The following is a 14,815-nucleotide window of genomic DNA, read 5'->3' on the forward strand; positions in this document are numbered from 1 at the left end:
ATAGCTACAGTTCTTCATCCTTGGAATCATTCTTGTGAATCTCCTCTGTACTCTCTCCACTGCCTTCACATTCTTCCTCAAGTATGGCACCCAGAACTGGATGCAGTACTCCAGATGAGGCCTAACTAACATCTTATGCAAGTTTAACATGACCTCCTTACTCTTGCACTCAATGTCCCTATTTATAAAACCTAGGATACCATATGTTTTATTAACTGCTCTCTCAACATGCCCTGTCACCTGCAATGGCTTATGTGCATATACACTGAGGTTCCTCTGTTCCTGCACCTCCTTTAGAGTTTCTCCCTTTATTTTACACTATCTCTCCATATTCTTCCTGCCAAAATGAATCACCTCACACTTCTTTGCATTGAACTTCATCTGCCATTTGTCTGCCCAATCCACCAATATGTCTATGTCCTTTTGAAGTTCAAGACTATCCTCATCACAGTTGACAATGTTTTCAATCTTCATATCATCCGCAAATTTTGAAACCATGCCGTGATCACCACAGTCTAGATCATTAATATATGTCAGGAAGAGCAAGGGTCCCAACACTGACCCCTGGGGAACTCCACTACACACCTTCCTCCAAACTGAAAAACAACCATTTATCACTGCTCTCTGTTTCCTGTCACCCAGCCAACTTCTTATCCAAGCGCCTACTTTCCCTTTTATTCCATGAGCTAGAATTTTGCTCACAAGTCTGTTGTGTGGCACTATCAAAGGACTTTTGAAAATCCATATACACCACATGAACAGCATTGCCCTTATCAGCCTTCTCTGTTACCTCCTCAAAAACTCCAGGAAGTTAGTTGAACATGATTTTTCCTTTATGAATCCATGCTGGCTTTCCTTAATTATCCTGCACCTAAGTGACTATTGATTTTGTCCCGACCTATAGTTTCCAGAAGTTTCCCTACCACTGAAGTCAAATGAAGACTGGTCTGTAGTTGCCTGCATTATCCTTGCAGCCGTTTTTGAACAAGAGTGTAAGATTCACAATTCTCCAGTCCTCTGGCACCACCCCTGTGTCTAAGGGAGACTGGAAGATTATCACCAGTGCCTCTGAAATTTCCACTCTCACCTCCCTCAGTATCCTCGGATCCATCTCATCCGGTCCTGGTACCTTATCAATGTTAAGTAAAGATAGCCTTTCTCATACCTCCTCCTTCTCAATTGTAAATTCCTCGAGTGTACCAGTTACCTCCTCTCTCACCTTGGCCTGGGTAGCATACTCTTCCTTTGTAAAGACAGATGCAAAATACTCGTTTAATACCTCCACTACTCCTATCTCCACATGCAAGCCTCCTCTTTTAACCCTAATTGGTCCTACCCTTTCTTTTACCACCCTTTTACTATTTACATACTTATGGAAGACCTTGGGATTTCCTTTTATGTTAACTGCTAGTCTCTTTTCATGCTCCCTCCTTGCTTTTCTGATTAGTTTTTTCATTCCCCCTCTGGTCCTTCTATATTCAGCCTGATTCCCCATTGTATTTTCTACCAGGCATCTGTCATACGTGTACTTCTTCCTTTTCATCTTCACCTCTATCTCTCTCGTCTTCCAAGGAGTTCTGGATTTATTTGTCCTACCTTTCCCCTTCAAGGGAATGCGCCTTGACATTTCCTGCAATACTATTTCTTTAAAGGTAGCCCATAATTCAGCCACCGTCTTTTCTGCCAACATTTAATTCCAACTCACTTGACTCAAATGCATTATCATCCCATCAAAGTTGACTTTCCCCAAATTAATTATCCCTGCTCTGGATTATTCCTTGTCCTTCTCCATAGCCAAACTAAGCCTTATGATACAAAACAAAAACAGAAATACCTGGAAAAACTCGGCAGGTCTGGCAGCATCGGTGGAGAAGAGCAAAGTTGACGTTTTGAGTCCTCATGACCCTTCAACAGAACTAAGTAGAAATAGGAAAGGGGTGAAATATAAGCTGGTTTAAGGTGGAGGGGGGGTTGTTGGGACAAGTAAGCAGTGATAGGAGGAGATAACCAAAAGATGTCACAGACAAAAGAACAAAGAGGTGTTGAAGGTGGTGATATTACCTAAAAGAATGTGCTAATTAAGAGTGGAGAGCAGGACAAGCAAGGTAGCTCTAGTGGGGGTGGGGTGAATTAAACCATGGGTGGAATACATTTAAAAATAATGGAAATAGGTGGGAAAAGAAAAATCTATATAAATTATTGGAAAAAACAATCACCACTTTCAACACCTCTTTGTCCTTTTGTCTGTGACATCTTTTGGTTATCTCCACCTATTACTGGCTTCTTGTCTAAACAACCCCCACCCCCCCATCCTTAAACCAGCTTATATTTCACCCCTTTCCTATTTCTACTTAGTTCTGTTGAAGGGTCATGAGGACTCAAAACGTCAACTTTGCTCTTCTCCGCCGATGCTGCCAGACCTGCTGAGTTTTTCCAGGTATTTCTAGTTTTGTTTTGGATTTCCAGCATCCGCAGTTTTTTGTTTTTAAGCCTTATGATATAATGGTCACCGTCCCCTAAATGCTCTCCCACTGTTATTTGATCCACTTGGGCCAACTCATTCCCCAGAACCAGGTTCAACAGTGCCTGCCCTCTCGTTGGACCGGAAACATACTGCTGAAGAAAACTATCTTGAACACAATCCAGGAACTCTCGCCCTTCATGCCCCTTTGCACTATTCCTACCCCAGTCCACATTTGGAAAATTGAAGTCCCCCATTATAATTGGTCTATAATTCTTGCACCTCTCTGTAATTTCTTTGCAAATTTGTTTCTCTGCATCCCTTCTGCTATTTGGCGGTCTATGCGTTACACCAATCATTGTTATCGCACTTTTTTTATTCCTTGTCTCGAGCCATAGCAATAATATCATAGTTCCATTTGTCAACCAGTGCCTGCAGTTCACCAATCTTATTAACCACACTCCATGCATTCACATACATGCACATTCATCCTGATTTAGGATTTTTAACTTTCCCCCTTGCTCTGACACTATCTAATGACTTACTATAGCCTACTCTAGTTCTATCGAACCCTCCAAGTATTCAATTTACCTTGATACTACTCTGATATATCCTCCTTATCAGTTAATATTTCTCTACTTCCCACTGCCAGTTTTTCTTCTCTCTGCATTTCCCCTCAGGTTCCCATCCCCCTGCCAATCTAGTTTAGACCCTCCCCAAATCACTGGCAAACCTCCCCATGAGGACATTCGTCCCAGTCTTGTTAAGGTGTAACACATCCTTCTTGTACAGGTCCAACCTGCCCCAGAACTTGTCTCAATGCCTTAGAAATCTAAAACCCTCCCTCTTACTTCATTTCTCCAGCCATGTGATGAACTGCTCAATCTTCCTTTCTTATGTTCACTAGCACGTGGCACTGGAAGTAATCCTAGATTGCTGCTTTTCAGTTTCCTTCCTAACTTCCTAAAACCTGCTTTCAGGACCTGATCCCTTTTCCTGCCTATGTTATTGGTCCGATTGTAGACCATGACCTCTGGCTGCTCGCCCTCCCCCAAAAGAACATCCTGCAGCCGCTCTGTATCATCCTTGACCCTGGGACCAGTGAGTCAACATACCATCCTGGAGTCACGTCTACAGCTGCAGGAACACGTGTCTGCTCTTCTAACTATGGAATCTGCTACCACTATGGCACTTCCACTCTTCCACCTCCCCTCTTGTGCAGCTGTGCCACGAACTTGGCTCTTGCTACACTCCTCTGAGGAACCATCTCGCTCACCAGTATCCAAAATGGAAAAGCGGTTCGAGAGCGAGATAGCCTTGGGGGATTCCTGCACTACCTGCCTGTGTGAAAGAGCGCACACATCTCCCTGAGGCTAAGTGTTGCCTCAGGGAGATCAGCGCCAAATTCAAAACTGTTAAAAATAAGAAAAATAAAATTTCGCTGACATGTCCCCTCATGTGACACTGTCACATAAGTTGGGGCATGTCCATCACTTTTAATTAAACTTTTATTGAATTTTTATCCCACCCGTGGATGAGGTTTCATGCTTTTTCTGATACCCGCCAGGGCTCCCGGCCTGCCCACCAACCTTAAGGTTGGACGGGCAGGTCCTTTAACTAGTGCAATTACTTCTTAAATGGCCTCACTTGGCTGTTGACAGATCGACGGGTGCACAGCTGATTTGGCTGCGCCCCCGCCGACCTGAAAATTGAAATGATGCGGGGTGACGTTGGGAGTTCCGCCCGACATCATCCTGCCTCATTTTACACGTTGGCGTGTGGGTCCCACCCCTGTTCGCCGACCAGGAAATCCTACCCAAAGATAGAAGAAACTTTTCAGTTGTGTGCAAACATGGGGCCCAATTTTATCTGTGCAAGTGAACGGGTTTTGAATGGTAAAAATCCTGGTGTCAGGATGTGCTTCCAGATTCTTACTTGAAATGTCCTTAACCGATAATTTTAACTCGATTTTCTTCGAATGGAATTTCAAAGAGCAGCAGCACTAATCAACACATGTTCCTTTTGCAGTGGATGACAGGATAGGGTGGGAGGATCTTGACCTCAGTGCATAGAGTGACTCAGATTAGATTTGTTAAATGCTTTTTGTTTCGCCTGCATTTGCTTAAGTACTTTTTGTGTGTTCAAGAAAAGCAGAAATTGTGCATTTTCTGTTGGTTATTTTATTCTGAATTTGCAAGATTAACCATCTGATGTCAGCAAATGCCGTATAATTTTCATCCTGTTCGCATACACACATTGGAGCCAAACGTCCGTGGTCCATCCAATCCCAAAAGGAGTGCAGCAGATGAGCCAGAAAGCAGACTAAGACCCACCAGGTCCCTGCCTGTCTGTGCTGCTAGTATCCACAAGGCCTTGGAAAAACCTCTGCCCACCCATTACAAGATACTCCAAAAGTAAAATACCGCAGATGCTGGAAATCTGAAATAAAAACAGGAACTTAACTACTCAGCAGGTCAGGCAGCACCTTCAAAGAGAGAAACAGAGTTAACACTTCAGATTGATGTCCTTTCATTCAATCTAGAACAAGGTAATTTATGTCAGGTGGCTGAAAACAGGGAACCCCAAGCCAGAAGTTTTGTTAGCCTTAGTGTCTCAAAGGCCTTTACATTGAAGTAGCAACTGGTGTGCTCAATGTGCCCTTTATTCTGATTCACTAGGATTTATTGTCAAGCTAGTTTTCCAACCATTTTTGATCTGGTAATAGAAAGTTGCCTTAAGCTATTAGTTAAGTATTTCAAAAGCTTTGCAAACAATCAAATGATGAATTCGGTTGAAAAGCAGTTTCTCTTCCACTTCGTTGATACTTTGACAGAGGACATGACGGTTTAGTCATGGTTTTTTGAGGCCATTAAAGCCAGCTGTATAATATTTAACTATTAGCATGTGATTTTCTTCAATTTTTGTGTTATTTAATGTTGCATTACTAAAGAAAATGTATCTGTTAGAGATTTTCCTATTGAGAGAGGGGCTCTGGGGATCACTCATTTTTGAATATTACAAATTTAAAACTATCATTCTGTTTTGAATTTGGTTTTCTTTTCCTTCCTCTCTTTGCTTCATTCTCTATATGCCATAGATTTTAACTCAGCAAATCATTCAATTAATCTGCTCCCAAGCTTCTTTCTCTTTCAAGCTATCTTCAAGGTCTGTAAGGGTCTTGGATCATTTTCCCTTTGCTTTTAACTCTCCCCCTCTGGGGAAGCACTGGCCTCTGCTTTGAACTACCCTTAAGAGAATGGTCGAGCTCAGGAACTCTATATATGAGGAATAAATGCTATGAATTTGCAGGAGAGGGTGTTGACACACAAATATACCATGCAACTATTCTGAAAGTATTACGGTAATGTGTTCAAAATTGATGGAAAAGGCTTATTTTCAATTGACAGGAAGTCGGCTAATGAATTGCCCACAGAAAATATTGCACCTGAAGTAGCCCAAAGCATTAGCAAGCACAGGGGATGTTATGGTGACAATTTACTGCTAGGTCCATGAGGCATAATCTAATCTTGTGAAACAAGGCTTTCTTGCTGCAGATTAGCACGTTTCCAAATAGAGAGCTGTGCCAAATAAAGTAGTCCCTTGTAATCACTTCCCTACACAGTATTTCATTTTCACAGGTGTGCCTCTCAGTATCGTGTAAAAATCCGATGTGTTCAGTTTGCTCCCATAAGAATGATTGAATTAGAAGAACTCTTTTGGGAAACCTTTCTTGGTCACCATAGGTTCCAGCTTTAAATTGCCATATAATTCCTCAAACATTCTACAGAATTTGAGGGCCCAAGTTTAAAGTCACGTTGCAGGATTTGTTTTATTTTGTATTTCTTGCTGATGGTGTAGATTTTGCCTTTTGTTCACAGGGGAAGAAGTTTGAGATTCTGCCGGATGGCCTGCCTTCAGCTAGAAAACTCATTTACTACACTGGCTGTCCCATGCGCTCTCGGCATCTGCTGCAGCTGCTCAGTAACAGCCATCGTCTCTACATGAACCTGCAGCCAGTCCTGCGACAGGTCAGGAAACTGGAAGAGAATGAAGGTATTTTTAAAATCTGGGGTAGCAGTATTACATATGACCTTTTGGTTTCTGAATTTCCTTTGAAATGAAGTGTTACATTTGCTCTGTAGTTGCTGGACAGTTCTCATTGTTTCGCCAGTTCTGCCAGTGTTATGATATTGCAGATGGTGTGTGCCAGATGGATCAAATCCATGAGGGAAACCTGATTAGACTATCACAACGCTTTTGCAATTTATATTTATTTTGAGATGTGTGCACTGAATTCAGTAGTAATAAGTGCACCAAGACTTTAGAGATTTTTAAAAAACTAAAATTAAAATATGTATTACCAAAAGAAAAGATTTCAAGCATATTCATAGGCCTCCAAATTACTACCATATTAACTCTTAAAATCCCTAATTAATCTGGCCCCCAGTTACACCCCTTTTAAGGCAGCGGTCCAAAAATAGATATTTTAGATTTTAAATGGATCCAGCGAATTAACACAATACCCTGGGCAGTGGAATTCAAAGTGGCTCTCTCCAGCTTTGGTTTCTGTAGACAGCAGGCTTAACGCCACAAATACTGGAGGCTTCACACACTCATGTTAGGTCTTACAATGCCTTCTCCTGACACATATCCTCATTCTCTTTTATATACGTTTCACCCTTTTTAATATGTAAATTCCACTCTTTCCATATGTCTTTGGAACTTTTACCTTTATCATAATATAAATCTGCTCATGTTGCTGCTATTCTCATTAACCTTTGAAATTCAAATCCCCCTTCATCTATCTAAAAATGCAAATCCCCTTTACACCTTACATGCTAAGACCCCAACCATGTTTATTCATTAGCATATTAAAGATCCTTCTACACCTGGCTTCTTTTGATAACTTCAACTTGCAGTCTGCTTGGCTACAAAATATAATTAAATCACACACACAGGCAGAAAGACACAACTCCCAAAAGCCTATTTTACAATAAACCAGAAAAATATAATGAAAAGTATTATACCTTCATGATACAGGGAAATTGTAATGGATGGCATGGTTCTCTTCCTCAGAGCAATGATGCCATCTTTGGTGGCCCAATGAGAGCTATGCAGTAACTTGAGCCGCTTAATCAGAAACATCTCCATGCCACTTATTTCAAACAGCACAGCAAGGCCCATGATATTATGGTTGAAAATTTGATTAAATATTGGGAGTAGGAAGCAATTAAAATGATTGAGAGAAATTTTAGGATATAGGTGTAAATATAATGTATTAAAATCCTACATCGGCACCAGTCCACATTGGTTTCCAATCACGCTTTTTGTGCCACATTTTTCTGTTATTAATTCTTATTTCCACAGTTATAATCGAAATAGTTTAGGTTAAGATCATCACTCTGGCTGCACCATCTGTCCACTGGGTTCCCAGAATTCTTCCAAAATGCTTTCCAAAGATGATTTTCATTCAATTTTTGCTTCTCCGACATTTCAGACATTTCTAATGTCTGAAATCTAAAACGTGGATATATTACATAATTTACAAGGACCAAGATTACATTTGTCCATTGAATTACCTTTTGCACATTTTAATGCAAAATTTTAATGGTTAAAGGATTTACTTGAAGGCCTTTACTTATCCCATAAACCTTGAAGTTTATGGGGAGAGCTTCAGCCTGTTTGACCCACCAGAAACGGGGCTGTCGGTAGAGTGCAGGGAGCCGGCCTGGGGATTCCCGCACACTACAGAACTTTAATACCACAGCGAGCGTGTGACGTTGCTAACAGATTCCCTGCCTGGAAGCCAGCCTGATTGACAAACTTGCCTTCTGGTCCGAGGAGGGCATAGGGCCATGTAGGTGTGTAGCCCAACCTGTGGGGTGTTGGGGAGGGGTAGGTAGATTTTGGGATTGGGAGGGGCGATCCAGGGGATTCTGATCCAGGGAGATGTCCGTTCCTGGGGTCCAATGAGACAGGGTCTTGGGAGGCGAGGTCGAAGGCCACGGCATGATGGGCGTTCGGGGTGGATCAGAGGCCTCCAGGGTCTGAGGTGGGAGGTCTCAGAGGGGTGGTGGAGGTCAGAGGCCTCAGTGGAGCAAAATACAGGAGGCCTTGATGGGTAGAAGCCATAGGGATGACTGAAGGCCTCAATGGTGAGGGAGATCAGAGGGGTTGGGGGGATATTGTGGGGGTTGGTCAGGCAGGTACCCTTTATCTAACAGGTGCAACAGCCTATGCATTCTGATCCAGCAGTCCCTTGCCTGGCTTTGGCTGGCAGGGATCCCGGGTCCTAAGGCCCAGGAAACTTGGCCGTCCATCATTAAATTTCAAATGGTGATTATATATATGAGTTATTGCTTCATTATAACAGTTAATGCACCAGCCCACTTCCTTGGAGTGGGTTGGTCTCCTGCCCCCTCTCCCGGTTCTGGTAAAATCAAAAGTGGGCAGATTGCAAGTGGGTTGGAGTTGGATTTAGACTTTTAATACTATAAACCCCCTCACCAGGTCCAAACCCGCCTGTTTTTTGGGGTTAAAATCCACCCCTTGAAGCTTTTGTTCAGAGCTGTGAAAATGAACTGAAATTTTGCAATCTAAGTATGTGCACATATTTAATTTGCAGGCCCCATCATCACTGTCTGTTAGCTAAATGAAGAGTATCTTTACATTACTTTTAGCAGATTTTCCTAAAGAGATTTTCAGAGAAGTTAATTTTATATTGCATACTCTCTGAACACCTCGATTGGATTACAGTTATATACACCCACAAGTTTACTATTATCAATATAATCTTACTTTTACGTAAGTTTAACTTTGAAGTTGCTGTATACATGGTGCTTGGACACTTTTAAGGAATATATGCCAGTACATTGAATTTTATTTAATGGATGTCTTCTAATTGAACACTCCAACATTAGTAATTAATCTCTTTCTTTCCTGAAGAAAAAAAACAGTACAGAGAATCTTATATCAGTGACACCATGGAATTGGATATTGAGCAATTAGAGAAACGATCCCGGGCCAGTGGCAGCAGTGCAGGCAGCATGAAGCACAAACGTCTCTCCAGGCACTCCACAGCAAGTCACAGCAGCTCCCACACTTCAGGCATCGAGGCTGACACCAAACAAAGGGACCTTGGACCAGAGGACAGTTTCACTGGAAACATCCTTCACAGAAAACTCAAATCCTGCAACTCAATGACCAGCCATGGGAGCTCTCACACCTCGGGCGTTGAGAGCGGTGGGAAAGACAGAATAGAGGATGACTCACAGGATGATGGTAATCCAACTGGATAGTGCTGCAAGCTACCATTGCATCCGCTTCATTTACTTGTTATTACTGTCATAAAGCCTAACAAAGTCACTGCAAAAAAAAAAAATTGACTAACAAGTAGAATAAATCAACAGACATAAAGGCTCCTTTTGCATGCCGAGCATTTTGGTTCTGAGAATGGAAGCAATAAGAATTTCAAACAGTTTTGCCTTTTGTAAGATTCTTACGTGACAAGAGTGTTGTGGCGTATTCAGTTCTGCTTACAGAGCACGTCTCAAAGGGAGAGTTTTCCAGGAAAGGACAACATCTTTTGCTTCATTAATCTTTGAACAAACTATGGAACTAGTGACTTTACTGATCAAGGCTGATCGGCAGATATTTGCTCTGAAATGTTTTCGTTACTGAAGGAAGTAGGGGGAGGGTTGGAAAGGCCATTGATGGAATCAGCCTTAAGCATATACTCCCATTGGATATCATGGGGGTGGTGGAGGGTCAGAGAGTCATTATTAGATTGGACCTTGAGGACTGTTTCCCATCAAACACAGTTTCTGAAGTTACATTTTTTTTACAACAATTCATTTTTTTTAAAAGAATAAATTTGTAAGCATTTTATAACGTACTTGTGTGGTATAAACAATTGTTCTCAAAACACAATAGGATAGATCTCCCAATACTATTACTCACAAACAGATAAAATCTTATACAAAGCTGACCTGCCATGTAGGATGCTGATTGCAAGTATTTTTCAATGGTTAGCCCATCACTATTCTTATTCATAGTTCCAGGCATGTGCAGGGAGACAACTTAATGGTGGGACCAGAAATGAAATAGATAATAATGTGGCCACCTAAAGGGAAATGACTGAATAAGAGAGCAAAAGTTCTTCTAGCTTTTGGAAAGGCATCAAAAGCATTTCACACCAATATTTGCCAAGATTGGAGCCAGGAAGTGACAGACAAAAGTGAAGAGAAAGAAAACCCAAAGTGATGGCATGAATCAGTGTCAATAGGCAAGTGGCAGAGTTTCCAACTCTCTGCTTGGAGGCTGATGAAGCAGGGCTGCTTGAGGTGATTGTAAGATGGGTGATCTATTCTCAACCAAATGGCATCATTCCCATAAATCAGCATTTCAGCGTGTCATAAGAAAGGCAAGAGCAGTAGTGAGGACTTAGCTGACTGTTGCTGTTATGGTTGTGCCGTTTTATCATCTGTGTTGGCTATAGGTGTCTTTGCAGCAAATAGCATAGCTCTATATTTGGTTCGCTGTTTAGCTTGAGATTATGGAGACAATTCCCTGTGGTCACTGCTGGGTAAGTGTTCCAGTGTCTTTCGATATGATTGATGGCACCCCTGGTGTGGCCAATTAAGTTTCTGCTGGTTGCTGCTCACCTTAAAATATATTACTACCTAAAACCTGAAACACTGGGCTTTACCATTAGTTAGGAGTTCATGTATTATGTTTGCGTTATCGGGGTGTGCTGTCATGGCCTCCCTTGGAAGTTGGTGCTCTGCCAAAGTGAGATCTGTGTATACATGTGAATGTGAGAGTATTGGCAAGTGGGCACAGAACACAACCTGACCTACCATCTGTTGTTCTTTTTCCTTTCAAAATCTCTCCAATGTAAGGGGATTTTCTTCGGGAAACCCATTGTGACACTAATGTGTCAGCCTTAGTTCATTGGTAACACTCTCACCTCTGAGCCAAAGCATTGACTCTAGAGACATAAACATTAGCATCAAAGAAGTTGGCCTGGTGTCTTTACCAATATTTATCCATCAACCATCATGAAGCAGATTATCTGGTCATTTATCTCATTGTGGAACATTGCTGTGCGCTAATTGACTGCTGAATTTCTGGGTGTTAAAAGACGCTTTATAAAGGCAAGTTCCTTCTTCTTTAACTCCTAATGGGGTTACAGGGACAAAGAGACAATGAGCAGTTACCAAACAAAACTCTTAACTTGAATCAGCAGGGAAAAAGAAAATCAAAAGGTACAGAACTGGGCTGAAAACTGTGATCTGCACTTTCATATTGTGTTTTTAAATGACTTGCTGTCTCTAACTTGCGTTTATATAGTGCTTAAAATGTGAAGAATATTCCGAAATGCTTCACAAATAGTTGCAGAGAAAATGGACACTGAGTCTGGAATGGAAAGTAGGATTTACTTCACTATTGTTCCCCTGACTGGGTTTCATCCTTCATCCGCCATAAACTTAAGCTGATCCAAAAGCTCCACTGTCTACATCCTAACCTACACTAAATCCTGCCCACGCATCACCCCCTCTGCCTCACTGACTTACACAGGCTCCTGGTTCCTCAATGCCTCCAAATTAAAATTCTCATCCTAGTGTTCGGATCGCTTCATGGCCTTACCTATACCTATCTCTGTAACCTCCTCCAGCAAGACAAACTCTATGGGCGGAATCATCCCAGATTTGCACTAAGTGCGGAAGCGGGCGGGAAAAAGAACATTTTACCTGCAAGCCGTAATGGCGGCTTTTCACGCCGTATCATCCCAATCCTACCTCATTAATCATGCATTCCCAGGAAACACGCTGTTTCGATGGCGGGGGGCGGTCTCTCATTCGCCCACCATGCCATCATCTCGCTGCTTCCTCACACCTAGTGCCAAATTTAAAATGCAGCCATGCGCACATCTCTCAGTGCTTCCAGCCCAGGACTGCTACACAGAAGACTTGGCCCCGAAAGACAAGAGCGCTCCAGCTCCTGATTCAGTGACACATCCCTGAACGCATCCTTTTGGACACCGTGGAGGCCCGCTGTGATGTCCTCTACCCATGCTCTAGCCACAGGAGGAGTAGCAACATCACCAATCCGGCTTGGGAGGCGGTGGCAGCAGTGGTCAGTGCCGACACCCTATAAAAAAGGACAGCCACCCAGTGCCACAAGAGGATGAATGATGATCTCCGTTCCCCCAGGGTAAGTCACGCCTCTTATCACTCTCAACTCACACACTCATAAACCCATCACACGTCCACAGCACTCTCACTCACTGCCGGTTCAAGGGACATCACCATTCATTCATACTCACCATCATTGTCCTCATCCCGTCCATGGGAACACTCACCACCCACACAAGACAGGCATACTTATTATCTGAATTACCTGGAAAAACTCAGCAGGTCTGGCAGCATCGGTGGAGAAGAAAAGAGTCGACGTTTCGAGTCCACATGACTCTTCAACAGAACAGTTCTGTTGAAGGGTCATGTGGACTCGAAACGTCGACTCTTTTCTTCTCCACCGATGCTGCCAGACCTGCTGAGTTTTTCCAGGTAATTCTGTTTTTGTTTTGGATTTCCAGCATCCGCAGTAGTTTTTTGTTTTTATATTTATTATCTGGCCTGGCAGGCATCCTGCTTACATTGTCTCCATCTATCTGCAGGGCAAGCTGGCGCAAAACAAAAGAGAGAGGTCACAGACTGGTTGAGGAATGCCTGAAATCAAGGTCCTCATGAACTTTGAAAATAGAGTCATCCAGCTGGCCGGCGAGGATCCGGACCGTTCCTGTGCTGACGGTGAGGTCGGCGGTGCTCAACCAAGTGAGGATCCAGCAGCGCAACATCCATCAGACAACCATACTGTGAGTGATGTGTCCTCTTTCACATTCTGCTGCCATACACTAAAAATCACTCCTTGCTTTCGCAGGCACATCTGGGAAACAGCTGAGGGAATTCTCAACACAGGCCCTCGACTCAAGTCCTGAAGAAACCGTTGAAGAGGAATCTGCTGAAACTCCGATTGAAGACCCGCCACAATGCTCACTCACACCCTCCACCAGTGCAGTGACACACACCTCAGTCGGACCTAGTTCTGGAATAGCCTCGGGATCACAATCTGGTGAGCACATCACACACTGTCTGATCCACAGCAGGCAGTGGCAGGGATTTCCCAAGTTTCTGGCATTCGGAGGACTGCTGGAGGCCAGAAATCTGCTGAACCCGGGTCAGATGACAAGGCTCTGGACTTGGTCATACCTCAGATGCAGGAGCTGTAATGGCAAGCTCGGGAACATCAGGAAGGGATGTTCGTTGCGCTCCTCAGATTGCAGATGGAGGAATCCGTCTGCCTTCTATCTGAGGTGATAGTGCCGGCGTGCCAATGCACCTAGGTCAACATTGGCAGGATGGTGGCCGCAATGGAGGTCCAGGACATTGCTGCTGCTTGGGCTGAACTCCATCGCTGATGTCATAGTTGGCCTCCAACAGTGTCAATACGAGAGGAGTGTGGGGCAGCTCGATCTCACTCCAACTTCCCCTTCTCCTCAAGGTGTCAGCCAGAGACCCTCGGGCACCCATACGGAGGAGGATCAGCAGGTATACCGCCTGGAGCCATCCACCCAGGTGACTCTGGGAGCGTCTGGCCATTCCGAATCCCCTCTTCCTGTGACCCCCAGCAGCTCCAGCTCCACAGGCCGAGGAGGGTACCACTGCCACAGCAGGACCCCAAAAGCAGGCAGGGGCCCTCCAGGTCTTGGCCCCCACAGAGGACACCCATCAAGGTCATCACAGACAGGACGCAGCAGTCAGCAGGCTTCCTCCACCTCTGCTGTGGATGTCGAAGGAACACTAAAGTGTAGTGGCAGGATTAGGAAGGTTAAGAGATGTAACTCTTTCGAGTTATCAACAGATCGCATGTAACTCTTTCGAGTACATTCACAGTTCTTGGTTTCCGGGAGTGGGACATGAACCCACAACCTTCTGATTCAAAGGCGAGGGTGCTATGAACTGAGCCACAGCCTGGGCATGGGTGTTAATCATTTGTACATAATGTTCACTATTGTAAATAAACCCCCAAGAATGTCTCCTTGCCTATGGTCCTTGTTACAATGACCAGTGTTCATGTCACTCAGATGTGAAACCTTAGTCACAGCACAAGGTAAAGGCAGGTGTCTCAGTCCAGGACCTCTTCCCTGTTTGGTAACTAACCTTCAGACCAAAGTGATGGTCCAGCTTCATGCTCACTGGACACATTACTGATTCCTGCACCTCGATGGTGCTTGTCATTGCTGCCAGAATGTCGTGGGCAGGCGTTACAGAGTTCCGTCATTCTCTCTGTGTG

The 14,815-nt window shown here is 43.7% G+C and overlaps 1 protein-coding gene across 1 annotated transcript in view; it reads left to right on the forward strand.

Moving 5' to 3' along the window:
* frmd6 (FERM domain containing 6) overlaps positions 1-14,815 on the forward strand; it is a 160,213-nt gene that overhangs the window by 123,587 nt on the left and 21,811 nt on the right. The window contains exons 10-11 of the mRNA XM_078562598.1: positions 6,340-6,514; positions 9,407-9,742. Of these exons, the coding sequence (XP_078418724.1) occupies positions 6,340-6,514; positions 9,407-9,742 (511 nt within the window). The remainder of the gene's footprint in view (positions 1-6,339; positions 6,515-9,406; positions 9,743-14,815) is intronic.

The sequence above is a fragment of the Cetorhinus maximus genome, chromosome 18 (genome assembly GCF_964194155.1).
Source record: "Cetorhinus maximus chromosome 18, sCetMax3.hap1.1, whole genome shotgun sequence".
In the NCBI taxonomy this organism is placed as follows: domain Eukaryota; kingdom Metazoa; phylum Chordata; class Chondrichthyes; order Lamniformes; family Cetorhinidae; genus Cetorhinus; species Cetorhinus maximus.